This window comes from Cheilinus undulatus, linkage group 23, assembly GCF_018320785.1.
Source record: "Cheilinus undulatus linkage group 23, ASM1832078v1, whole genome shotgun sequence".
NCBI lineage: Eukaryota > Metazoa > Chordata > Actinopteri > Labriformes > Labridae > Cheilinus > Cheilinus undulatus.
Genome location: NC_054887.1, coordinates 22209059 through 22235725, shown reverse-complemented (window position 1 = coordinate 22235725; position 26667 = coordinate 22209059). Strand labels below are relative to the sequence as shown.

General features: G+C 38.3%; 3 protein-coding genes and 5 non-coding genes across 8 annotated transcripts; 4 read left to right on the top strand and 4 right to left on the bottom strand.

The window, feature by feature from the left end:
* The first annotated feature begins 1563 nt into the window (after window positions 1–1563).
* On the top strand, window positions 1564–5595 carry mcat (malonyl CoA:ACP acyltransferase (mitochondrial)). The gene is made up of 5 exons (XM_041780396.1): window positions 1564–2142; window positions 2402–2489; window positions 2586–2803; window positions 2899–3036; window positions 5190–5595. Exons 1-5 carry the CDS (start codon window positions 1717–1719, stop codon window positions 5460–5462), a joined length of 1143 nt encoding a protein of 380 aa, XP_041636330.1. The 5' UTR covers window positions 1564–1716; the 3' UTR covers window positions 5463–5595.
* Window positions 5596–5719: 124 nt separating this feature from the next.
* Window positions 5720–10725, bottom strand: bik (BCL2 interacting killer). Its single transcript, XM_041780398.1, has 6 exons — window positions 10696–10725; window positions 10586–10614; window positions 9405–9508; window positions 7203–7355; window positions 7012–7117; window positions 5720–6190 (listed from the first exon to the last, which is right to left on the bottom strand). The coding sequence occupies exons 3-6, from the start codon at window positions 9497–9499 to the stop codon at window positions 6071–6073; spliced, it is 474 nt and encodes a 157-aa protein (XP_041636332.1). The 5' UTR covers window positions 9500–9508; window positions 10586–10614; window positions 10696–10725; the 3' UTR covers window positions 5720–6070.
* A 2435-nt stretch (window positions 10726–13160) lies between these two features.
* Window positions 13161–25213, top strand: ttll1 (tubulin tyrosine ligase-like family, member 1). The gene is made up of 10 exons (XM_041780991.1): window positions 13161–13619; window positions 13752–13875; window positions 15266–15474; window positions 15565–15745; window positions 16063–16200; window positions 18303–18411; window positions 18727–18870; window positions 21645–21731; window positions 22373–22536; window positions 23809–25213. Exons 2-10 carry the CDS (start codon window positions 13763–13765, stop codon window positions 23936–23938), a joined length of 1275 nt encoding a protein of 424 aa, XP_041636925.1. The 5' UTR covers window positions 13161–13619; window positions 13752–13762; the 3' UTR covers window positions 23939–25213.
* On the bottom strand, window positions 17170–17273 carry trnay-gua. Its single transcript has 2 exons — window positions 17237–17273; window positions 17170–17205 (listed from the first exon to the last, which is right to left on the bottom strand). It is a non-coding gene; the product is annotated as a tRNA-Tyr (tRNA).
* Window positions 19010–19096, top strand: trnay-gua. The gene is given in 2 exon segments: window positions 19010–19046; window positions 19061–19096. It is a non-coding gene; the product is annotated as a tRNA-Tyr (tRNA).
* On the bottom strand, window positions 20519–20622 carry trnay-gua. The gene is made up of 2 exons: window positions 20586–20622; window positions 20519–20554 (listed from the first exon to the last, which is right to left on the bottom strand). It is a non-coding gene; the product is annotated as a tRNA-Tyr (tRNA).
* On the top strand, window positions 22671–22774 carry trnay-gua. Its single transcript has 2 exons — window positions 22671–22707; window positions 22739–22774. It is a non-coding gene; the product is annotated as a tRNA-Tyr (tRNA).
* On the bottom strand, window positions 23510–23596 carry trnay-gua. The gene is given in 2 exon segments: window positions 23510–23545; window positions 23560–23596. It is a non-coding gene; the product is annotated as a tRNA-Tyr (tRNA).
* Window positions 25214–26667: the final 1454 nt, after the last annotated feature.

Sequence of the window (26667 nt, the reverse complement as noted above, 5' to 3'; positions counted from 1 at the left end):
GATAAATAATCAAGCATGATTTTCTGATATTTATCATTTTTCATGCCAGTCACAGACTTGCAGAGTTGTATTTATTATACAACATACAACATTTTCAGCTGGAATTATACTTTACTACAAGACTACCATAATCCCCTGGCAAGTAACACAAAAAAGACAATACAACAATACCTGCAATGTGCAAGCAAGCAATCAGAGACAGTTCCTGGCAGTCATTGGCAATAAAGACAGTCATGGCGATGCCCTGAACCCTGAATATTTTGAATGAAGCCCAAAAAAAACAACTAACAGACTGTCAGCTTCTGAGCTTCATACTCTCTCCTCTGTGTCCTGCATTTTTGACAGCATTTAAAAATAAGATGACCTAAGCCGCAATTTTAAAGGGTGTTTCAAAGTAAAGAGCTATTTTTAGACTGCATTTCAAAATAAAACAGACTGAGCAGCTACAAGTCTTGACATTATGTGGAATATAAACACTGGTACCCTACAATTTGTGAGAACAGGTGGTGTAATGGATGCAGATGTCCCCACAGGTTTGAGACCCAGCTTGGCTAGTGTTGATTTTGCAAGATTGTGTTCTATCTATCCATCCATCCATCCAGCAATCTACCAATATTACTATTCTTAAACTAGAAAGGCTTGCAGTTAAACTAGAGGTATGATAAACTTTTTACACTACACAACTGAATGAAGGAAGAAGGAGAGGTAGTTTATTATAAAGAAGAAATAACACTGCATTAACTGACTGAAAATGACTATTGTCAATGTGAATAAGGAAAAACAACAGAAGTAGTAATAATAAGAACAAATAAATAATAATAAACTGTAATACTAATAGTAATAATAATAATAAATGTACAGAAACTCCAAATTTCAACCATAATTTACTGTAGAATGGATTTAAGGCACACATTTTGAATTTTCAGTCATAAATTTGATCACAACTAAAGTGTCCAGAGTCCATAAAATACCATCAGAATAGAGCTTTTTTCCATTTAAAAAGTCCTGGAGGGGAACCCCTAGGTCTGGACTGTGCCTTGATTGACCCAGTGACTTTTTTTGGTATATATTTGCACTTTGTAGTTATCTCAACACGTCTTTACTGAATTACTTTTTCAACATTTCACTGTACATCGTATGAAAAATGTTTCATACTACAGGCAAAAGAAAATTTAAACTATGTTTAAAAAAAACTTGGATTTCTGAGACCACAGGCCCATTTTTAAATAAATAAATTATTAAGTTTTGTTTACGTAATATGCACTTAAATTGTTTATCAAAACTCTGAATGAAGCTGCCCATCACAAAGGTATGTTTGTACTGGGATTGGATTTATGTGATAAATCAAGTTGCCTTTTTTGATATTTTCAAATGATGAGAAAACATACATATTTCCTGATTAACCAAAAGCTACATATTTGTAAGTTCATAAAAACAAATATATTCGAAGTTATTTGTAATAAATTATCCAGTCCTGAAATAAAATTATAAAACTGTGCTTTAGGTGGCGGTGTTACTCTCAAGAACTGAATAGTAACCCGGAAGAAGAAGTGATAACTACAACCAATATGGCGGCTTTCAGCACCGTGTCATGCAAGTGTTAGCAAACCTATGTTTCAGTGATATTATTAAATTTTCTGTAAGTAAATTAAATATTTCCTGAGGGATTATGGGACTGTTTTAACCCGTGAAGACATCATTATAAAAGAATCGACCATGTTGTCATCAGCAGTCTCCAGAGGGAAGGTCAGGTCCCTCCTCTCACTGAGCAGAAGACTTTCCACCAACCAGCCTGGCTCACCGGACGGAACCCAACACCCTCTGCCTGAGACCTCCGCTCCTCTCCCGCATAGCGAGCCGGAGCCTCGGCAGAGATGGAGGCCCAAAAAGGACCCCAGCGAATGTTCCATCTTCCTCTTTCCTGGTCAGGGCAGCCAGTTTGTGGGCATGGGTAGAGGACTTTTAAAGTACCCCAATGTTAAAGAAATGTTCACGGTCGCTCATAAAGTTCTCGGGTACGACCTGTTGTCTCTGTGCCTGGAGGGCCCCGAGGAGGAGCTGATGAAGACTGTTCACTGTCAGCCTGCGGTCTTTGTTACCTCACTGGCTGCTGTGGAGAGGCTAAACCAGGAAAACCCAAAGGTAGCTGTCATTTTTATGACCTACTCAGTGAAGGCAAAACGGATTCAGGGCACAAAGATCTTTTTAGAATCGTTTACGTTTTATCTGTTATGTAACATGTGGTATCAAAAAGTGTCCAAGTAGTCAAAATTAGAAATTAGCTGGAGAAAAATAAACAATCAAAATTTTTGGCAGCTTTAATTGGCGCTTGAGCACTATTTCTGAAACATTCGTGCCCCATTTCTTAGTAATCTAAGTGTATGTGACCTCCCATCCACAGGCCATTGAGACGTGTGTCGCCGCTGCAGGATTCAGTGTCGGAGAATTTGCTGCTCTAGTATTTTCAGGTGCCATGAACTATGCAGAAGGTAAACAAAATGTTTATATATATCAGCTTTTTCCATGACAATTGTTTGTCTTTTCGAAGTCATAATATTCTATTTACAATGCTCTGTGTCTTCCAGCTCTGTATGCTGTGAAAGTGCGTGCAGAGGCCATGCAGAAAGCATCAGAGCTGGTTCCTAGTGGGATGTTGTCAGTCATCGGCAGACCACAAGCTCAGTATAAATACGCCTGTCTGCAGGCTAAAAAGCACTGCAGTAGCCTGGGCATGGAGGAGCCAGTCTGCTCGGTAGCTAACTACCTGTTTCCTGATGGCAGGGTCATCGCAGGGCATCAGAAGGTAGTAGTCATTAAGCTTGGTGGAAAATATTTCCAATCGGTGTTACTTTATAGGCTCATCTGAACTCTTAACTTTGAGTTTGTTTTTCCCTCCAGGCTTTGGATTTCTTGCAGCAAAACTCCAGAAATCTCCATTTCATGAGGACCAAACCTCTCCCAGTCAGCGGTGCGTTTCACACTGAGCTGATGCAGTCGGCGACTGAACCTCTCAGAGAGGTGCTCCGACAGGTGGAGGTCAGTTGTCTTTTGAGTGCCAAACCCAACCCAAACAACACATAAAAAATGATATAATAATGTTGATTTATCTCTTTAGAATAAATTAAGCCCTAGAAGTTGCACAGCAAACTAAATTGCCTGGAACCATATTGCACTGACATGAACTGGGTTGCAGTAGAAATGTAAATTCAACATAGTTTTCAATGTGCCATTTCCTTGCTACATACACATTTCTAATGTTTAAATATGTTTGGAAATTATATATAAACTTACAGATTATTTAAATATCATCTTTTTCTCCCAAGGTGAAGCGGAGCAAAAATGTAATTATAATAACTCCAGAAATATTAATCTCCCACAAACATCATAGCAGTTGCTCACTGCAAATGTAATGACTATTACATTTGCAGGGATTTATTCCATCTGTGTGTTATAGCCTTTTTACAACTGCCAGTGGGTTGCAGTCAGCTTACGCTCAAATCACATCAAAAAACATAGTAATGGTGGGGGTTTTTTGCCATGAAACAAGAAGCTTTTTCCAGAGTCTTAAAACATTGGTAGAGCTATGAATCCAAGCACAATTTTTTTTGGTAGTAAAATTACAAACATCATACAGATCTGCCACTTTTAATGTTACAGTCTCACAAACATAATAGCAGTTGTAAAATTGTATGTACTTCCCACAAATATAATGTGAACATGAAAAATAAAGGTTGTGGTCATTGTTTATTTTAGCCTAGTTACAACTGCCAGTGGGTTGAAATCAGCCTAAGCTCAAGTCACATAAAAAAACATAGTTATGGGGATATTTTGTTTGCCATAAAACAGGACGTTTTTTACGGGGTCTTAAAACACTTGTAGAGCAATGAATCCTAGAATCTTAGCAGAAAATTTTGTGGTAATAAACCAAAAACCTTATACAAATTTGCAGCTTTTAATGTAATAATCCCATGGATTTACATTCCCACAAAAGTAATAGCAGTTGCCTGCTGCAAATGTAATAACTTTTGTATTTGCAGGGATTCATTATGTTTGTGTCTCTCGAAATTTTATTTCCCACAAATGTAATGTGAGCATGAAAAATCAAAGTTGTGGTCATTGTTAAAACCTTTCTACAGCTGCAAGTGTATTCAAGTCAGCTTATGCCCAAGTCACGTAAAAAACATAACCATGGTGATTTTTTTGTTCACCATTAAACAGGAAGTGTTTTTAGAGTCTTAAAACACTAGTAGAGCAATGAATCTTTGCACAACATTTTTGAATGAAAAAAACAGAGGATTGATATCAAATTTAGAAAATTCTGCAAAATCCAAGGGGTTCTTCTTGAATCAAGCCCTCAGAGGAGGTTCTTCTGATACAAAAATTAGTCACTTTACAGTTCATAAAACGTAACTTTTTCTGCACATGGACAAAACTCAGAGGGCAAATACAGGTTGTGGTCATTGTTTTTGTTGCCTTCTACAACAGCCAGTGGGCTGAGGTCAGCTTAAGCTCAAGTCCCATCAAAAAACATAGTTATGGGGATTTTTTTGGTTCGCCATGAAACAGGAAGCTTGTTCAAAGTCTTGAAACACTGGTAGAGTCATGAATCTAAGCACAACATTTTTGAATGAGAAAAAGAGCCCTCAGTGGTTGTTCATCTGATCTAAATATAAATAATTATACAGTTCATTGAATGCTGAAAAAAAACATTATTTTTAGTTTTTAATTTTAAGTTACTTTAAAATAATAAAACTGAATGGGTAAACAGTGTTTCTGTGTATTATCTATTATTTCCCTAGAGTGCTGGTTTTAATCCATTCTGCTAAGATTCATGACTCTACCAGTGTTTAAGATTCAAAATCTACTCCCTGTTTAATGGCGAACAAAAACTTTGCCATGACTCCAGATGAAGCTGAATGTCAGTTATCAACAGGCTACAACAAACAAACAATGACCATGAGCATTTCTTTTTCATTTTCATTTTACATTTGTGAGAAATAATCAGAATTTTTAACAGCTGGGTGTTTTTACATTCCCACAAATGTCATAAGTCCCTGCTGTAATACATTTTGGGAACTTTATCACATTTGCAATAGGCAACTTCTCTTACATCTGAGGGTTTTTTTTTTTTTTGTCTTGTTATATTTGTCCAACTTGACTGATTAAGTACATCATCTGACCCTGTACAGATCCGTCGTCCTGAGATCAGTGTGTACTCCAACGTGGATGGTAAACGCTACATGAACGAGACCCAAATCCGCAAGCAGCTGGTGAAGCAGCTTGTGTCGCCAGTGAAGTGGGAGCAAACTCTGCATGAGATCTTCGAGAGAACACAGGGGACAAAATTTCCTCACACCTACGAGCTCGGCCCGGGGAAACAACTGGGTTCAACGCTTCAGAAATGTAACAGGAAGGCTTTCACCAATTACACACACGTGGAAGTCACCGCTTATGAAGACTGAAAAGTGGACTCAGTGATAAACACAAGGATGAAAAACTGAGCCCGATTGCTCATTTTAGATTGAACAAGACCTATTAAACCTGCAAGCTCCTGTGGTTGCTTCTTATGTAAATAAATTATTTTTATTAATGAGACATCAAAAATTCATCATTTTGAAGTTTATTTTCATCACATGAAAAAGCAATTTAAAATCCGAAACAGAAAGTCCAGCTCCCTTTTTTATATAAGCCCAAATACATATCAATCATTAAAAAATCCTTTTAATTCAGTAAGAAACTCATCTGCATACAAAAGACTGCAAACCAGCAACAGTCCAGTCATTATAACAGGCTTTTCTTTTACGTTAATACAACTGTGAACCTCCATGTCACTGCTACAATATGCTGGCGAACTCCTCAGGCAACACTGTTAACCAATTTAAACCATTTCAACATAAAAATGACTAATTTATAAAGATGCTTCAAAAGTCCTGTTCCCCATTATTTAGTATCAAATTCAACACCGCTCACAAAAACGGCAAAAAAAGAAAATACACGAAAGTAAACAGCAGTTAGAAAAGAGATGATTATCACTCAATTGCAAACATAATTTCAGTAAAAATGGCCCTGCTCATGGCCTTTTCCATTCCACCCATAGTGCTCCCAGAACAGACACTGCAGCCACAAGTGCCACCGTCACCAGTGCTCCTCTGGTCCAGCCAGCGCAGGTTACTGGTTTCAAACTGGACACCTTTAAAACAGAAGAAAAAAGGTCAAATGAGGCTAATGATCTGAATAAATTATATTTATGGGAAATTTTTTGTCTGAGCTCAGAAAGCAAAACATTTTGGCCATAAAACAGACATTGTTTTGCTAGGTGTTTAGTTTGAGCAAATAGAGTGCTGGTTCCTGGTTCAGATCCTCCTCAGGTAGGGTCTTCCTGTGTTTGCATGGTTGTCTGTCTCTGTATGTCTGCCCTGCAACTGACTGGTAACTATTTCAGGTGCTGCCAGGAATTATGGGCCCCCTGAAAGGACATCATAGTAGGCCCCAGCCTAAACCAACCGTGCACTACTGTACTTTAAAACTCTTGGTATTGAAAACACTTTTTTTGTACAATTTAGAACAATGGTTCCTAACCTGGGGTCTGGGCGACCCTAGGTGGGGCCTCAAAGTGGTGGGGGTGGGAGGGATGAATAATGTTAGGGCTTTCATTGTAAATATAGCAGACCAAAAAACAATTAAAGAATTTCTCCGTCCATCAATTATGTTTAAAGCTTACTCAGTTCAGGGTAGAAAGACCAAGCTACCACTGGACAAGAGGCGGGGAACACCCTGGCCAATTACTATTCTGACATGTAGAGACAAACGACCTGGTGCATCCACATTCAATCCTACAGGCTTACTCAGTTTTCCCTCAACAGGAAATTACTTGTTATTGCAGAAAATTTGTGTAAAAAAAAGGATGACTGTTCATTTGGGGCTTTACTTAGTAACACTTACTGCTCAGTATTTCTGATTCACTGCACTGTGAATGAGTAGTTTAAAGAGAGAAAAGAGAACAAATGTTACCCATGAATCCACTCTGAAGATCCCCTGCCCAGGAACAGTGCTCTCTATCCAGGCCTTCGCTGCCGCAGACAGGCCCTGAAAGCCCCATATCTGACTCTGGATATCCCTGGAAGAGAGCAACACCTGCTTATAAACCTCAGAAAAAAACTCCTATAGAAGCTATGTGTTTTTTTTAACTGTTTATATTTTACCGATAGATGGTCCTGGTCAGTGCCTGAGCTGGTCTCAGCATGTGGAGAGGAGCTGGTAGCAAGTTTGGGTGTCTGTTCACCCACTCCAGGTCCAACTGGTCTCCAATCACAGCCAACTGTCGCCCAATGGCTCGTATAGCCCTGTCATTAACCCTGAGGAAGACACAGGCAGGACACTTCAAGTTATGTTCACTTTTTTTGTGTGTACAAAGGGTAATCTACATCATATATATAAATATATAAATATATATATATATATATATATATATACACACACACATACACACAAGTGAATAAACCCTCTTGTATCAAAGGAGAAGCCAATGCAAAAGTTCCTGCAATCTAAACTTTCCCGAATGGCTTAGTTGAAAGACTAATTGTAACAGAGATGTCAGGTTGTATAGAAGGAGTTCCTTTTGAGCATTTTATCTCATGACTAACTCCAAGTCTTCTTAAGTGTAGCACGATGTCACTTTTGTTAAATGTGTTACAAAACTAGGTTTTTATCAGGGTGCTGCTACCCCACAATATATAAATTATAAACTTTGTTGTCCAAATATGGCAGACAGTCTGGCTGCAGCTAGTTCATCTCTGGCAGCCACTAGCACAACCATTCATCTGAGACACTGTATATATCTTAGAACAGAAATGCACGCTAAAACTTTCAAATTAAAATCAAATTAAACTTCCATTTAGGGTAAGGGTAAAGGTAAGGGTTAGGATACCAAAAGTTAAAAGACAAAAACCTGACCTGCAAAACGTGCTAACAAAACGTTTAGTAAAGCCGAGTAAACAGTCTGCTCACTAGAAAAAGGCTCATCCTCCATGAAAATATTTCAATGCAGCCAGCATGACTCGCTTAGCTCCATAAGCTACGTGGTTAATGTAGTTACATAGTTGATGTAGCTAAAGCTAAGGTCACAAAGCAGCTACTTATCTATGTTATCTGCATGGCTATGTGCGTTTTAGCTGTGTTTTCTCAGGCTCACGATGCTAAAGCTAACTTAGCTATAGATATTGTAGCCATGTAGTTACGTAGCTAACCTAGCTAAAACTAAGCTCACACAGCAGCTATGTAAGCTATGTAAACTACATTATCTACCAAAGTTACCTTTGTTGCTATGTTAGGTTTAGCTGCATTTGCTAAAGCTCACATTGCTGAAGCTAACTTGGCTATATTGGCTTGAGTAGTAGCGCTTATCATGTTGCTAGCATAGCTATTTTAGCTTTAGCTAAAGCTAACAAAGCTGAAGCCAGCCAAGGTTCCTGCAACTACTTCTAAAACTGGTCTATACACAAATGTGATACGAAGTTAGACCTCTTACTTTTTTGTTGTTTTATTTATGTAATGTTGCTTGATTTATAATGTTTGTAATATGTTTTATTATGAATGTGACTGTCAGAAGAAAAAATTCTTAAACTGGAGATCCTTTGTATCAAATTACGGAACTTACTTTCTGAGATACACTGTGTCATAGATATACGATCAGTGAAAGTGGCCATCAGAAATGTACGGTCTGCAGCCAGAGCCCTCTCATTTCTGGTTCCAAGAAAGCAAGATAGTAACTTCAAGTCTTTAACATATATTTCATAAAACATTTACATTGGCTCAGTGATTTCACCAATAGGTGTTGAAGTCCAAGTATCTTCTTGGGAATGCTATCTCACACTGATTTCAGCCAGCCTAACAACAGACAAGGCATGGTCTTGAGGGAGTGAATAAAACCCTTTTCAGACAGACTGCAAATTTTCATGTTGCCTTAATATAGTCGAAGCTATTTCTTAAATTAATGTTGTTCCTTTAAAGCCTGTGTCGATTAAAAATGAGCTATTTAGACCAAATTTATCCTATGAAAGAGGCTGTGAACATGTGTATTTCTGCTGTCAAAATTTGCATTTTAGTATAGGTGTGTATAAGATGACTGGGGGATTTGGATCAGCTTCTAGTGGACTATCAAAGAACTGCAGGTTTTTGCACTTCTGAAAAATCTTAATTTTGTTCATCATTATTATTAAGGGCCTTTTTGCCTTCATTTTTGACTGGACAGCTGAAGAGAGACAGGAAACATGGGGAGTGAGAATGGGGGAAGACAGGCACCAAACACCCGTCAAGACTAGGAATCGATCGTGTGACCAGTGTGCCAAGGACTGAACAAAAACCGAACATATTCTGCCCAGTTCAGATTGGTGTAATTTAGTTACCTGAGATTCATGTCAAACTGGGTACTGGTCGCAACCTCACCAGGTCCAGCCTGGAGGGAGACCACATGACTCGGCTGCCTTGTTTGTTCCACCATCTCGTTTTTCTGAAAAAAAGAAAGGAAAAAAAAAGAGCCGTTTGTATGCAAATTATTCTCACATAAAAGAGCACAGCCAGAAATTGTATTATCTATGCAGAGCATATTGGATAATCTCTCAGTGGTTTGTAGGTGTTTCTGTGTTGTCTTTGTTTGGCTTCTAACGTCCATAAATGCACTGTGTAAATACAAGGTCATGTGTCCAGGATAGGTGGCTGTGTCACCAGGGGGAAAAGCCAGGTAGATAAAACAGGCTCTCCCAGGTTGGAAGAGATGACATCATTTGTTGAGTGAAGTCCAATAGTTGTAGCACACTCATTTTTATGTTTATTTATTTATGTTTTGCACCAACAGTGTGTTTAAGTTAAGGAACATTTTGTGCAAGAAACTGTTCATTTTATCTACTCCTGTGACTGCTTTTATGACTTGTTATTTTCAGTTTCACCTAAACAAACAGGTTTGTTTCCTCCCACTGTACGTGCACCTGTCCTCAGACCAGTTCCTGTTGTACTTGTGTACATGAGCCTTGATGCAAATTCTCCATTTCCATAACTCAAATCAACCAAACGGCCTCAGCAAGGAGAAATAAAACACCACTGCCTAAAAAGACTCGACTTATGAACTTAGATCTCTTGTTTATTTGTGAATTCAAAGTTATTCATTCGTTTAAAAAGTGTTAGTCATCATCTTAAGAGTGTTTCTGCCAATTTTATAGAAGAAAACATTCATATTACAGTTCCAAACGTTAGAAACTTTACAAAATAAACATAGGCTACAAATAAACGTTTTTTGTTTTTTTTTGCTGTTAACCTGCTGTGTCCCTCTGCCATATTGTCATAACAAAAGATGAAGTCATCCTTCTCACTCAAAGCAAACAAAGGTCGTTTTGAAGATCGCACATATTACATTATTTTTATGACTATATTAAATATACGTTCGTTTAAATGGCGTCATATTGTTTCAGATCACAAAGATTTTTGTACTAATGTGACGTAGAAACGACCAGGATTTTTAACGGCCCCTTAATGCTGGAATAGACGAGTAAAACAGGTGCATGGACGATAAAAAAGAGAAAAGTAAACTTACCTTTGTTGTAGATTAATTCGGACGCCGCCCTGTAAAACATATGCATTATCATTCAAATCTTTTAGATATAAACATAAAAGAATATGTGAAATGTATTTTCCTGAACTTACAGCAGCGTCCTTTAATCCTGGTGCTCTCAGGTAACTGACACAAATATGAATGGCCACGCCTTTACTGGCTTCGACAGAGGTTGACCACGAGGGGGCGACAACGGCCTGATTCCGCATCTTTAATAATACAGTGTATGTTGAGCGTTTATACAGTACGTTATTCAAATAAATACCGCAATCATTTTTAAATGAGACCTAAAGACATTATGAAAAAACTTGAGTTCTTTTGATTCTTAGTAAATCTTATTATTTTGGTCGGCAAATTTCGCATGCAATAAAGCCAAATTCTCTAAGTCCTTCCCAGACTTCAATATCTCCTTGATATGATTAGATTCTTATATATTTACTTTAAACCACGTTCCTATTTTTTTAACGGTGAATGCAGATAAGTATGACGAATATTCCCTGTATTTCCAGATGGAAATATTGTGACACTTCTTAAATTAAAGTTAAAATTTTTAATTTATTTTAATATTTTATGAGTGTCATTTTTCTAAATATTGGACTTTACACTTTTTCAAATAATTTTTAAACATATTTTTTGTGCAGTTTCCCATGTAATATGCCACCTTTTTGTTGTGTTATCATATGATTTGATAACTGACTAGAATGTTTAATAAAGTTTATATTAAAAAAACCCGGCCCATAGTAATTAAAAAGAAGCCATATAATCTCCTGAATCTCAATCTTACATGGAACTTTATATTTCATGTTCTACTGGTTTTTTAATTTTATTTTATTTATTCATTTTTGAATTTTTTGCACCTTTGTCACTTATGTTATCACTTTTCAGCTGTTATGAATGTGTGCATTTGTGTAGTATGTTTTTTCTTCCATGTAACTTTTGCAACTTTAAAATTCTTATTTTATATCTTTATATTAAATATATAATACTTTACATTCACTGAAACAATGTGTTTTCATCAAAAACAAGAGAAAAAAGAGATATTGCATGGATTGGCACAAGACATAAATGTATCCTTGTAATATTATGTTTCCTTTTTTGTGAGAAAGTGAGAAAGTTGTAAGGTTTTTTTTTTTTTTTTTTTTTTTTTGTAGTCTTGCCAGAAGTAGCCCATACCTTGGCTTGATGACTCTCTGAGGCAAAAATGTTGTTGTTGTTGTTGTTATGATTATTAGTGGTAGTTGGGCCATGCTTGTCATTGTCTAGTATCCCCTCTTCTTCAACAACACTCTGTAATTGTCTAGAAAGTGAGGAAAGGAATGTTGTCCCCTTCTTGACTGACGCAGGGTTCTGTGTCAATAGCCCGTGGTTACTAATGCAACTCCATACCATCAGATGCAGGCTCAGAACTGTGGGCTGATAACAAGCTGGTTGTTCTATCTACTCTATAGCAAGGACAAGTTTCCAAAAAAGTTTAAAATTTTGATTAATCTGACCACAGAACAGTTTTCCATTTTGCCTCAGTCTATTTTGAATGAACTTTGGCCCAGAGAAGACATCAGCATTTCTGGATTGTGTTCACACATGGCTTCTCTGTATGATAAAGATTTTAACTCGTATTTGTAGATGGTACAGCCTGTGGTACAGACTGTATTGACAGATACTGGTTTCTTGAAGTGTTCCTGAGCCCATGCAGTGATTTCCAGTACAGTATAATACCTGTTTTTAGTGCGGTGCCGCCTGAGGGCCCGAATATCACCAACATCAAATATTGACCTTAATCCTTGCCCCTTGTGCAAATAGATTTCTCCAGGTTCTCTGAATGTTTGATGATATTATGTACCATAGATGGTGGGATACTTCTTTGAATTCTTATGTTTGGCAACATTTTTCAGAAACTGGTGCACAATTTTTGGATGCTGTTTTTCACAGATTGGTGAACCTCTGCCCATCTTTACTTCTGAAAGACTCTCAAAAAAGCTCCTTTAAGTCATGTTACTAAACTGTTTCCAATCAACCCAAGTAGTTCTGCTCCTCTGGCTGTTTTATTTATTTATTTTTTTATTGGTACCACTTTTCCAGCCTTTTGTTGTCCCATCCATACTTTTTTGAGATATGCTGATTCTATTAAATTCACAATGAGCTAATATTTTTCATGAAACAGTACAATGTTTCAGTTTCAACATATGATATGCTGTTTATGTTTTGTTCTATTGTGAATAAAATATGGGTTTATGAGATTTGAGAAACATTGCATTCTGTTTTTATTTATATTTTACAAAGTCAGTTCTATTTTGGAAAAGGGGTTGTAGTACTTTTATTAGTATTAGTACTATTAATAGTTTTTTAAAATGTATTTACAGTTTTTTTTTTCAAATGCTAACGTCCTTGGGGTTTATGGAAATAATTTAAAGTGCACGTGATGTAGACATGACCAGTTGGAAATCCATTTTACTGTCAAACACTGACCCCTGCCGGTAAGCTGTTGTAATAACATCCTCCAATGATATCACTGCGTCCTCCGTTGCTAGGATATTCTCCCGGAAGGACCAAGCCCAGAACGACGTCGTTTAAAGTCAGTGAGATAATTCTTGTTGAAAATGCACGTTTTATTTAATTACATTTCATTGTAGTGTTATCGAATAAATGTGTGTTTCCGTTTCGGGAAGTCAGACTTGTATTGTGAAGAGAAGTCCGACCGCTGTGGGCGTTGTCACTGACTCCAGCTTCACTACGCCTGGATCAATAAATGTAGCTGTTAGCAATAAAACTGCTAACATGAACGCTGCTCTTTGTTTGTAGCTAGAGCTAAAGCTTAGGCAGTTGCATGACAGTCCGTCATGCTGTCATTCCGCTATGAGTTTAGCTAGCTAAAAACTGTTGGGTGGGATTGCATCACAGTCTGGGTGATGTCTCTGCAGCCTCTGCAGCAGTACGGGGAGGATTCAGCGTCTTGCTAACTGAGCCAGTCCAGCTAGCTGATGCTGATGACTGGCTGTTTCCTGACATTGATTTGCAGGTGGGTGACTTGCACAGTGCATGGTTGCTACGTATATTTATACTCTTTTTTTTCCCCTTAACATCATGTTAGAGTCTGAAGTGTTAACATGTCTTTCTGCTTGTTTACCTTTTGTCTTGTGCTCCACCCTAGTGGGAGGCACCATGGCCGGTAAGGTGAAGTGGGTGACAGATATTGAAAAATCTGTGCTCATCAACAACTTTGAGAAGAGGGAATGGATTCAAGTCACGGAAAACGACGACTGGAATTTCTACTGGTAGGCTATGTTATCTTGATTGCACCTGCATCACTGGATAGTATTTCATGCAAATAGCTCATATAGGCAAGAGAGGTAGAAGTACTCATTTTCTTATCTGACAAGTGTCAATAAATCATGTAAGGAACAGTTAACTCAGGTATTTTAACCTATAAAATCAAGCTATAATATAAATCAAAGTACTGTCATGAATGCACATTTGAATAAATTTGAAATAATACTATGTTACACTGTCATTAAGAATTAATTATGACAAAAATGCTTCTAGGGTTGACAAAATTTCCTCCAATACTTTGTTTCCAGTACCACACATGTAAAAACAATACAATCACTTTGATTCCTATAATTGATAGCATCTGAAAAGTACCTACATTTAAAAAAAAACAGATCTTCAGTCATATTTTGAACCAAAACTGCTGTGAACAAAAGGAGGCGAGCACAAGATTTTCATTATCAAACATTTTGTATTTTTAATAGTGTGTAGGAGTTTGAAAGCAGTTTTTGGTACGTAAAATTGGGTGCTAGAACTTTCATTTTTGTTGCTGTGGTATCAACTCAGGTATCAATATCATTTGACTTTACCTGTATCCTGTTGAAGTTTAAAAATCTAGTTTTGTGATAGCCCTTAACACCCCTGTAGACTGGCAAGAATAGAACTAGTTCTGCATATTTGTGCAGTTTGCAATTATGAACCTTGGTACCAAGAGACTTGTACACTACCAAAGGGTCATGAGAGATTAATGAGGTTGGAAAGAAGAAGAAAACTAATCCTGTCTCAGCTTGAAACGTGACAAGACATGTGACAGCAAAAAAAAGTGGATGGATGCGTTCCCTGATTGTTTGCGAACAAAGGCTAGGTTTGTCACATTGAATCTGACATTATCATATCAGATTCAGGCTACTTTCATATGTGGTACTAAATATCTGATCTTTTGTAATTCAACCGCAATGTGAACAGCCGAACAAAAAAATGTGATCTGGATATGGATGTAGCAAGTCCATATCCAGTAGCAAGTTTACTACCTATGGTAGTCAGTACTGAAAATCAGAGACACTCTGGTGTCATATGAAAATTCCTCTATTAAACAGAATTATCTATGCTACAGCTTCAGCAAGTCTTCACAGTAGCTCAGAAAAATAGCGACACCACTCAACCACAGGGCTTGCTAAGAGCAGAATGTAAAAATATTTTAATTTCAACATCCTACAAATATCAAACATGCTATAAAAAGGTAGCACAGGCCGCTCCATTGGGAATGTGAGCATGCATTATATTATACATAACAGAGCAGAAAAAAAAGCATCATTCATTTAGTGCAAACTCAGTAGAGGGTTTATTTCTAGGCCCCAGACTCTCCCGTTCACCAGGTTTATTTGTGCCCACATGCAGGATGAGCATCCAGACCATCAGAAATGTCTTCAGTGTGGACACCGGCTACCGCCTATCAGATGACCAGATGGTAAATCACTTCCCCAACCACTATGAGCTCACCAGGAAGGACCTGATGATCAAAAACATAAAACGCTACCGCAAAGAGCTGGAGAAAGAGAACAGTCCGCTGGCAGAGAAGGACGAGAATGGGAAATATATTTATTTAGGTATCTTTTAGAAAATTAATGAGCAATTTTACCTCACAAACTACAAAGATGCTTGAATAGCTTTATTCCGTTTCTCTGTTTCCTTTGCAGATTTTGTACCTGTGACGTTCATGCTTCCGGCCGATTATAATCTCTTCGTGGAGGAGTTCCGCAAGAACCCGTCCAGCACGTGGATCATGAAGCCATGCGGGAAGGCGCAGGGCAAAGGCATCTTCCTCATCAACAAACTGTCCCAAATCAAAAAGTGGTCGAGAGACAGCCGCACCTCCACGTGAGTCATTAATAAAACCATCCCAATCACACAGTCAGTTAACACTCGGCACTGTTCTTTTTTTTTTTCTTTTTCCTCTACATAACATGAGAACCAGCAGCTGTCTTAGTCCTATTTTCAACACAGATATTGTGAAATTTTGTTTGCATTTATTGCTAACACAACACCAAATTCTACCAGAGGGAGGAGTGACATAAATTGAATGTATTGCTCATAAAACTTTTTAAATCTACTCCATAAGTGTTTAAATTTTCTCCTAACAATCCCTAAACATGTTAGCTTATGGTTGGGCATTTTTTCTTGCCTTTTTTCGCCAGCTTTGTAGCGGCATCTAGTGGAAAGGAGGCCTATGTCATCTCTCTATACATCGACAACCCTCTGCTGATAGGAGGGAAGAAGTTTGACCTGCGGCTCTACGTTCTTGTGACCACGTATCGACCTCTGAAATGCTACATGTAAGCCCTGAATTTATGTATCTATTTTAGGAAGGGTACTAGCACCACCTAGTTGAAATAAGTCAAAACTAAGACAAGATATATAACAGCATTTGACTGAGGTAGTATTCTGTTAGCAGACCTTTACCCAGTGTCCTCTTTAATGATTTCCTCATTAATATTATATTTGACAGAAAATAACAGAAGTGTGTTTGATCAATACTCCCAGTATGACTAACTTTACACAGTTTACATTACTACTCAAGCACCACACTGGAAAATATGAGCTTAGCCTTGATACAAATCTATGTACATACAAACTCTTCAATAGTCACCATGTAAGATTGCCGTAAATCGATAGATTTATTATGTAATTGTATAGTGAATGGTAAATGAATGGTAAATGATTAATAGGTCATTTCTTGACTGAACATGAGAAATGGTGGATTTTATTCAATAAGGAGGATTTCAACTATTTATCACAATAAGTGTTAAAAAAATGTGAGTTTAGCACTGCATGTGGAGAGGAATGTTCCTTCGATAGCTCAGTTGGTACAGCGTAGAACTGTAGTGGTAGCGACAGGCATCCTTAGGTCACTGGTTCACATCCGGGCGGAAAGAAAATCTTTTGAGCCACATAACAGGTTTATTTGGGAATTGCTGTTTTCCTAACCTTTTTTCCTATTAGCCCCCCTTACTTGTTTCATAGAGGAGCCTAGGACCCCCAAAACAAAAATTGATACGTGGTTGTAAAAAATTAACATCAGATTTTAAAGTTTTCTTGCGTGAACTATTCATAAGTGTTTTATCCTGGTTTTAGTTTGTACTAGTGGATCTAATTTGGACAGCCTCAACGAAGGCAGAGCCTCGTGCCCCCCCAGGGGGTCCCAGATGCCATGTTGGGAACCAATGCCCTAGCTAATTATGACATATTTATTCTGTAAAACTCAATTAAATGCACTGGTCTTGTTTTAAGCTCTTAAAAACTCCTCCTTCAAGCCAGATTTGAACCAGCGACCTAAGGATTCCTGTACCACCATGTACACTGAAGTATCCACTACAGTCCTCCGCTCTACCAGCTGAGCTATCGAAGGATGTCCAGCTAGGCTGGTGCAAAATCCACACTAGGGCTGACAAATGGCTGTGGTCTATGTTATCACCACTGGAGAAACTCTGTTTCAAACAGCATGTGTGGGCTCATGTTCTGTTGTAATCGTCTAGTGTTGTAGGCATTTGGAGGATGAGGGTCCTTATGTGTGATCTTCCAGGGTTTAAAAATCATAAAAGATTTAACATTTTAAAGAGGCGTCTGGTTGCACACCTCTATGGTGGGGCGTTTAGGGCTCATCTGTTGCAGACCTCTACAATGGGGTAACCTCAACTGTAGGGCGTGAAGTGACGTACTTATGGTTTTTCCTCAGTTTGTGGTGTTATTTTTACGTTCATCTCCTCCCCCTAACCCTAACCTTTAGGGTTTGGGTCCTTAGCCCTTTTCCTTAGTTTTTGGTGTGCTGAATTTAAAGTTAACCGCCTCTGTAAATTTTCAACTTTCATTCATAAAATTCTGCTGTTGTGAAATATTTCCACTTACTGAAACCTCTGACAGCGAACAGAAATAATCACTCTGTCATTCTTGTTCCGGCTTGGGTCACTTCCCGCCCCAAGGTCAAGATGGCTCAATTTTAAAGGTCTGCAACAAATGAGCCGTAAATGCCCCATCATAGAGCTCTGCTGCTACATCCTCATGAAATTTTCTAGTATGTTGCCATCTTAATACTACGGCTATAGTGGTCACAGCAAGCATCCTTAGGTTGCTGGTTCAAATCCAGGAAACCTTTTAGCTATGAAGCTGGCTGGAAAGTATCCAGCCAGCCAGTCACTCATCCCTCCATCTACCTTTCTATCTACGTATCTATACATCTAAAATAATCTGAATGACACTGGGTGTTGGAGTTTTGAAGGAGAGTGTTAAAAAACTCACCATTTATCACTTGGCTCATATTTGGCACTGTTTAATCAACGTATTGACTTAGTGGGTCAGTTAAGGAAAATAGCAGGGAGCTGAGTCATTAATGGCTGTTATGGTGCTGTGATTGAACTTATCTTTGTGTTTTGGTAATCAGGTACAAACTTGGCTTCTGTAGATTCTGCACAGTGAAGTACACGCCAAGCACCAGTGAACTGGACAACATGTTTGTTCACCTCACTAATGTGGCCATCCAGAAACATGGGGTAAGTAGATCAAAGTGTGAACTCAACAGTCAGTGAGCTACATTGGTTATTAAAGGCTTATTTCACCATTTCATTTTTGCCTTTTGTAAAAGTTTTTTTGTCCTCCGTATGAGTCTAGCTTCAAAAACTCAGAACTAGAAATAATTTGAACTGCTCCTATTTCCAACTACATACCCAAAACTTTAAATGGCCATTATTGCTTGTTTATATTTTTCACATTGTGTTATAATATTTCCCCTTCAAAGCTGAATCTTTTTCAGCAGAAGTAGCCAAAAAATATTTTTCAATGTTTAGTTAGACTGTGTTTTAATGCAGGATGACTACAACCACGTCCACGGAGGCAAGTGGACAGTCAGTAACCTCCGTCTGTACCTGGAGAGCACCAGAGGGAAAGAGGTGACCAGCCGACTCTTTGACCAGATCCACTGGATTGTGGTGCAGTCACTCAAGGCTGTGGCTGTAAGTGGAGATTAATTCTTTTTCAAAAGATGACAAAATGTGTTGGAAGATGTAATGATGTTCAGCAAGATGTCTATATCTCTGTGATAGCTTTAGTTTTTTTGTCTCTTTCTTTGTAATGTTCTTCATGTTGATTGTACCTTCGATAGCTCAGTTGGTAGAGCGGAGGACTGTAGTGGTAGTAACAGGAATCCTTAGGTCGCTGGTTCAAATCCGGCTCGAAGGAGAGTTTTTTGAATCCCTCAGTTGTCAGTCAAACCTAAAATCAGCTCTTTTGCTGTGTAACAACAGCCTGAACAGTGAGGCCAGTATGTCTGTGGATTTGTCGTCCCTCATCAACACTTTGCGCTGGCAGAAGAGAGAAAGGCTTACATGACAAATCACAACAATAGACTCAGGCTGTCTCAGTCATGGTACATCACCAAAGTACGTTATACAAAATCAAAGCTAATTCTGATTTTTAAAAGAAGTACACGTTATCTAAAATACAAACACAGCTATAGCAAAAAAAGCCAGGTAGAACTGGCTAGAACTAGAATATCGCTCGAAGGAATAGTTTTTGAGCTCCACAATTTTGGTTATGTAGCCTAACCAATTATGTAATGTATACCCTATACAGCTCAGTTAAATTCAGATTTAGACAACTTTATAAATCCCAAAGGACAGTTCAGTTTTACAGTCTACCAAGCCTTATTAAAAGAAATAAAACACAACTGGGGGAACAACAGCCACAGCAGCATTTCGACAATCTCATTCACGTCAGTTACAACAGACTAGCAGCAAACATGGGAGCGCTATAAATAAATACAATGCCAGAATGCATAAAGAAGAAAGACACAGCTGAGATCTGTCAATCAGTTCAGCTTTCAGCATCCAGCAGCCTGTTAACTGAAGGAATAAATGAGTCTGAGTATCTGTTAGTTATCCTTGAGGGGGCACGATAGCGCCATCCAGAGGGCATAAAAGAAAAGTGTAGCCAGGCTGATCAATTATTCCTTCAGCGTTCTGGACCACAAGTTCTCTCCAGAGAGCTCAAGTCCTTCAGCTGAAAGTCTTGGAGCAGACTTTGGTTCAGAATATTCCTGTCCTTCACAGACAACCATTGAACCAGCAAATAAAAGAAAATGCTTAAAGACTTTCAATAAAAGCATGATAAACACAGGATAAATTTAAATAAAATTTGTTGTGCACCTTTGACTATTGGCTCTGTCTTCTTAACAGACTTCGGTTCTGAGTCAAACACCGTCCTAGTATACTTAAAGGTGTCAACAATGTGAATCTGTTCTCCATGAGTGATGCTGTTTTCAGGTACATGAAAACAGCATTGTAGGGCATAAATGGTCCTGGGGGGCAGACAAATGGCTGTGGTTTGTTGAATCACCACTGTGTAAACTCTATTACAATATTTGTAATCTTCTAGGTTTTAAAACTCTTTAAAGATTTGAAAACTGTCTAGTGTGGAGCCACCTTAGTACTACAGTAGTAGTAGTCACAACGAGCATCCTTAGGCCACTGGTTTCATCCAACTTGGTTTTATAACTCAGCTACTTATAGCAACTATGTTTTATATGATTTAATACTGTATATTCTAGCTTTGAACTGTTTTTATTGAGGTGGTCTAACTTTGAATGAAGCCCTTAAAAGATTCTCCTTCGAGCCGGATTTGAACCAGCGACCTAAGGATTCCTCTTCCCCCACTCTCAGTGGGAAGTCCACTACAGTCCTCCGCTCTACCAACTGAGCTATCGAAGGAAGGTGGTAAAGTGGTGACCACCACTCAACAAATTCGTACCCTTTATTAGCAAGGAAGACATCAATAAAGTAAATGTGGACATATAAATATGTGCAGTAAGTATGTTGTACATTATCACCGTTAATGTGAAAAACAAAAAAAGGTTCAGTGTGCAGCAGATAAAACCAGCAAAAGTCCCACTGCACACCCCTGAAGAATGCTGTAAATCAGTAAACGGGACCAGTTAAATCTTTAACGTGCATTACAAACTATTTTTGGATCCTTAACTTCAAGGGAAAATCCCTGTTTTCGCTTTGTGAGTGGACATATTTCAGATCTTATCGTTTTGAAAATAATTTGTTCACTTCAATAAAACTCAGCATTTTTGAAAATAACGCAAAACTGGAGAGAGTGACAGGACAGCTGTATGAAATTTACACAGGAATCTGACACACAACTATTTACCTATAGTGATAACATAACTGGAGAGCAGTTTTACCCTAAAATATGGTGGAGTGGAAATTTAAGATGGATAAAATTTAAATAATCAAGTATAAAATTAAATTGAGATCAGATCTGTTCTCCTCCATATTCACATTATATATACATTTCAAACATTAATGCAAAAGGTAAATAAATACATGACAATGTTTACATTCTTGCACAAAGCAAATTTATGCAGACATTTATGGTTAAAGATATAAAAATATCACGCACCGTGGAACAGCAAGTGAAAGTGGTTTTCCCATGATGCTTTTGGGGTTGTGTTTTTAGTACTGGGCCCTCTCTTTTTAACCTACAGCTGTAGAAACATCTGCATGTAAAGATGCACTTCCCTTTTCTGAGAACTGTACTGACTTCTCTTCTCAGACCTTTGATTACACAGTATGTAAGGTACATTTTTCCACTAGAGGCAGACTTCCATTAGTTAACTTTTTTGCTAACATCTTTCTCGGCTAAGAATTCTCTTGTCAATATGTAATAAGCACTTATACTGTAGGTCATTCCTTCCTTTAATCCATTGTTCTTTTTTCTCTCCTAGCCTGTGATGAACAATGACAAGCACTGTTTTGAGTGTTACGGGTATGACATCATTATTGATGACAAGCTTAAGCCATGGCTTATTGAGGTGAGTATATTAATTATGAGTTATTTAGTCATTTACTATATTCAAGCACACTCACAGCAGACATAAACTGACGTTGAAGGAACCAATGTGGTGTAATCTTTGCCTCATCCCTCAACTCCTACGTTTCATCATGCTCAGCATGCTTACACAGTGACTCCTTGAGTGTTTAGCAACTTTAATGCCCTGAAGGTTGATCTTTGTGTAAGCCTTTTTGCTAAAGGTGTGTCTTATTACAGCATGCACCAAGTGATACTGGCTGGTACAGGCTATTCGATTTACCTGTAATCAAATAATTCCTCCTCAATTTTTTAATAGGGTACAGTCATTTTCTACAGCTGTACAATGACAAGCTGAGTTATCTAGGCTAGGTCTGAACTATTTCTGCAAACAGACACCAATCTGATCTATTTTGGGTGACATAGAATTGGTTGTAGGGCATAAATGGTCCTCAGTGATGGCTGGATAAAATGTGTCACAAACCCTGACAAGAGCCCTACTCCCGTGTTATACTGCTGCAAGTGTTCATGCAATAATGTGTGCATATAGTTCCCTCTCATTAGCAGATGATCAAGGGAATTGGTGCTGAAGACAGTTCTGTTTAAAATGCAAATTCTTCCTTTCATTGTCTGCACCCATCTCAGGTCAACGCCTCTCCTTCGCTGACCTCCAGCACAGCCAACGACCGCATCCTGAAGTACAACCTCATCAACGACACTCTCAACATCGTCACACCTAATGGGGAAATCCCAGACTGCCGCTGGAATCGAAGCCCGCCCCGAGAGGCCCTGGGCAACTATCAAGTCCTGTGAGTAACATTCACAACACAAGTTCAGCAACATATTACAGCCATTCAGTGTCAAACTGATCTGTGAAAAACACAGGAAAAGTAAAACTTAAAGATCCTGTTAGTAAGCTAATGTGTCCTTGATTCTCCTGTGCCCTTTGATAGCTCAGTTGGTAGAGTGGAGGACTGTAGTGGGTCTCCCTCTGAGAGTGGGATGATAGGAATCCTTAGGTCGCTGGTTCAAATCCGGCTTGAAGGAGTGCCTTTTGGCTGTCAAAGTACTGTTCAAGTACTTTGACGAAACTGTAGTTGAAAAAACTGGAAAGAAAAATCCTCCTTTAGAGTTGTAGTAAACAAGCATGCGATATATGCTTCTTTAACATGCTAAATCTTTTTAAAGGAGGGCTTTGTTTATCTCTAATTACATTTAAGAGATTTTTGTAATGGTTAAAAGCTTCATATGATACATTTCCTTTAAAAAAATTACTATTCTTACTCAGATCCAGACACTGCGTGGATAACCTGCTGACTAAATCCAGTTGTACTGAGAGAAGAAAAAGAGTGTGATGCTTACTCTTAAAATTTAAAGCAGTGTGTTTTTATTTCTGGACCTAAACTTGTGGATGACTTCAGCACAGAGGAGCTTGATAACTAAAGATTCTGTCTCCTTAAAAGTATTCTTGGAGTCTGATGTTTAGAATTTCTTAACTTACTACCTTTGTAGTTCTAAGACATCTTACATATATGAGCTATTTAGTGCCTAATTCTGTCTGATTGTATATGGAAAAAGAGCAGTTATCCTTTGATAGCTCAGATGGAGGACTTTAGTGGTTGTACTCTGCCAAAGAACTGTCACAGGCATCCTTAGGTCACTGGTTCAAATGCAGCTTGAAGGAGAAGCATTTGAGTTTAGCATGCTGTAGAGTACAAGTGTTGGGTTTTAACTGCCATTGCTATATGCATTTTTAGTGATAAAAATTGGGTAAAAGGTCTCTCCTTCGAGCCGGATTTGAACCAGCGACCTAAGGATGCCTGCTTTATCCACTACAGTCCTCCGCTCTACCAACTGAGCTATCGAAGGGGGGCTAGTTGTTGGAGGACTCACTGAAATCACATTCAAAACACAATAGGGAGGGTAAAGTGGGTTACAAGCTCAGCAGGGGGAGTATTGTTTGACTAAATCCCCTTGTTTACACACTCCACAGTTCATTTAGAGGCGAGGAGCGGGGGCAGCAGGACACCCCACACACGCCTTTCCTCTCCACATGATCTCCCTGTCCCTGTTTCCCACAGGTATGACGAGGAGCAGGCACAGAGCGAGAATGCAGAGCGTGAACTGCGGAGCCGTTCGGGTCAATCCCTGGGGTCGAAGGGTAGCAAAGGGAGTGCAGGAGTTCGGCCCACTGCTGCAACCTGGAAGTGAGGTGATACTGCTGACTCTTAAAGACTTCCTGTACATTTTTTTACAGGGTGCAACCACGGGGCATGGAGAGTAAAAAAAGAACCACATGGACCTTTTTATAGCTTGACTATGTGGAGGACTGGTCCCTGTCTCTACTTTTTATGACTGAGAGCACAAGGGGACGAAACTCTACTGCTGGACCGGAGGAAAATCAACACTGGAGAGTTTAAAGGCCAGAGTGTGTGGCTGTATGTATGAATGAGTAACTTACAATGTAGATTTAGTGTTTGTGGGGCTGAAAGTCAAGCAAAAGCACTTTCTAACAACCTCTGGAGCAGATATTCAGAAGAGGATCCTTTTCTTGGAGTGACTGGCAGGAGAATGGCAAATGTAAAACTCATGAAAGCTGTCAATTATTTACACAAATGGCATTTAAATCCGTGAACATGAAGGATTTCAAGAACCTGAGCTATGCATGAGTCCTGACACTTTACCTTGACCCACCACACAGGTGCTAGAAAGAAAGAAATCTCTGACTTGAAGTGGAAGAAGAAATTAGAAATTAAACTAATGCAATGAGTGTAAAGATAAGATATAGTTTGTTGTTAGGACTTATTTGAAGTATTTAGAATTTAATAAAGTTTTTTTATAAGTGCATTATCAGTGTTGGGGTGGGGGGTCAGTAACATGATTGTAATAGGTGCTGATTGCACTTAATGTCTTTATTTTCACTTAAAATCAATAGATATCATATTTAGTTGAATCATATCTACTGCACATTAAAATTGATAATTATATGTGTTGGGAATGTATGCGCAATAGCGGTTTATTTCTTACAATTTTATTAAATATTCAACATCTAATGATGAGTAAAGGGTGTTTTTGATCTACTGAAAGAAGGCTGTAAAGTTTTGGAGATCATTGCAGTAATATTATTTAGGGTTTTTGCAGTATACATTGTCTTATGATTGAGCAAAGATACTTGTATCTTAATTGAGTATGTTTCTAAAGTAATAGTAAGATTGTAAAGAAAAAAAGGGACTTTGGATTCATTTTCCTGAGTTTTTTCTACCATTAATCAAGGCAAACCGTGACAAAGATTCTATCAATGATCCTTTTATTTACTGTAAGAGTTTTATAGAGTTTTTTCTGTAAGATAGTGGATGAAAGAAAGCTGTTGAAAACATTCCTCAAAACAGTTTCTGTAATTTTGCTGCAATTAAATCTATCTGCAAATTCTGAGACAGTGTCATTCAGCACTCATTTTAAAAACGTGGGCTGTAGCTATAAAACGTGTTCACCCTTTGGATGTTTTACCCTTTTATTGATTTAATTAAACAATAATGGTCAATAAAATTTGGCTTTTTTGAAAAGAAAATTAATTAAAAAAACATCTTAAATGTCAAAGTGATTTGGACACTGCAATTTTACTCCATTCTTCTTTGCAAAACTGCTCAAGCTCTGTCAGGTTGCATGAGGATCGAGTGTGAACAGCCCTTTTCAAGTCCAGCCATTCTCTATTGGATTGTTGTCTGAGCTTTGACTCAGCCACTCTAGAACATTCACCTTGTTGTCTTTAAACCATTTCTGTGTTGCTTTCACAAGTCATTGTCTTACTGGAAAATAAATCTTCGCCCAAACCATAGTTCTCTTGCAGAATGAATAAGACTGTCCTCCAGGATTTTCCTATGTTTTGCCACATTCATTTTACCCACTACCTTTACAAGCCTTCCAGGGCTGGGTACTGAGAATCATCCCCACAGCATGATGCTGCCACCACTGTGCTTCACAGTGGGGATGGTGTGTTTGTGATGATGTGCAGTGTTTGGTGACTGCCTAATATAATGTCTTGTCTGATGGCCTAAAAGCTCCCACATGTCTTTTGGTGAACTCTAGTTGGGATTTAATATGCATTTTCTCGTCACCAGTGGCTTTCTCTTCGCCACCCTTTCGTAAAGCTTTGACTGGGGAAGAATGAAAAACAGTTGTTGTATGCAGAGTCTCTCCCATCCTAGCTGCTGAAGCTTGTAACTCCTTCAGAGTAGTCATAGGTATCTTGGTGGCCTCTCTCACTAGTCTCCTTCTTGCATGGTCATTCAGTTTGTGAGGACGGCCTGATTTAGGCAGATTTACACATGTGCCATATTCCTTCCATTTCTTGATGATAGATCTAACTGAACTCTGGGGGATGTTCAGTGCCTTGGAATTTGTTTGTATCCATCCACATTGGAGTGGTCTTTTGTTTTCATGGTGTAATGGTAGCCAGGATTACTAACCAGTGACTGAACCTTCCAGACACAGGTGTCTTTATACCACGGTCCCTTTAGACACACTCTCTGCACTCAGGTGATCCTCATTTCACTAATTGTGAGACTAATAGCACCAATTGGCTGGACCTCTGTTGAATTTGGTCACTCACTTTAAAGGAGGGGAATACTTATGCACTTATATTTATTTATCACTTATTTCAAGTTTCCTATTTTAGTTTGACATTACTTTGTAGAAACCTGTTTTCGCTTGGACATTAAATAATAATATGATAGATTTATAAATTCAATATAAGGGTGAAACATCGAAGGGGGTGCATATTTTTATAGGCATTTCAACTGTTGTTTCTTGATGTGACATAAGAAAGGGGGAGAAATTTTAACCTATTATGTAATAAATCATTGCTTTTTCTTTCCTTACCTCATAAAATTTGAGTTGAATTTGTTTGGTTGGTGGAATTTTGTGGGGTTCCTTTTCAGCTG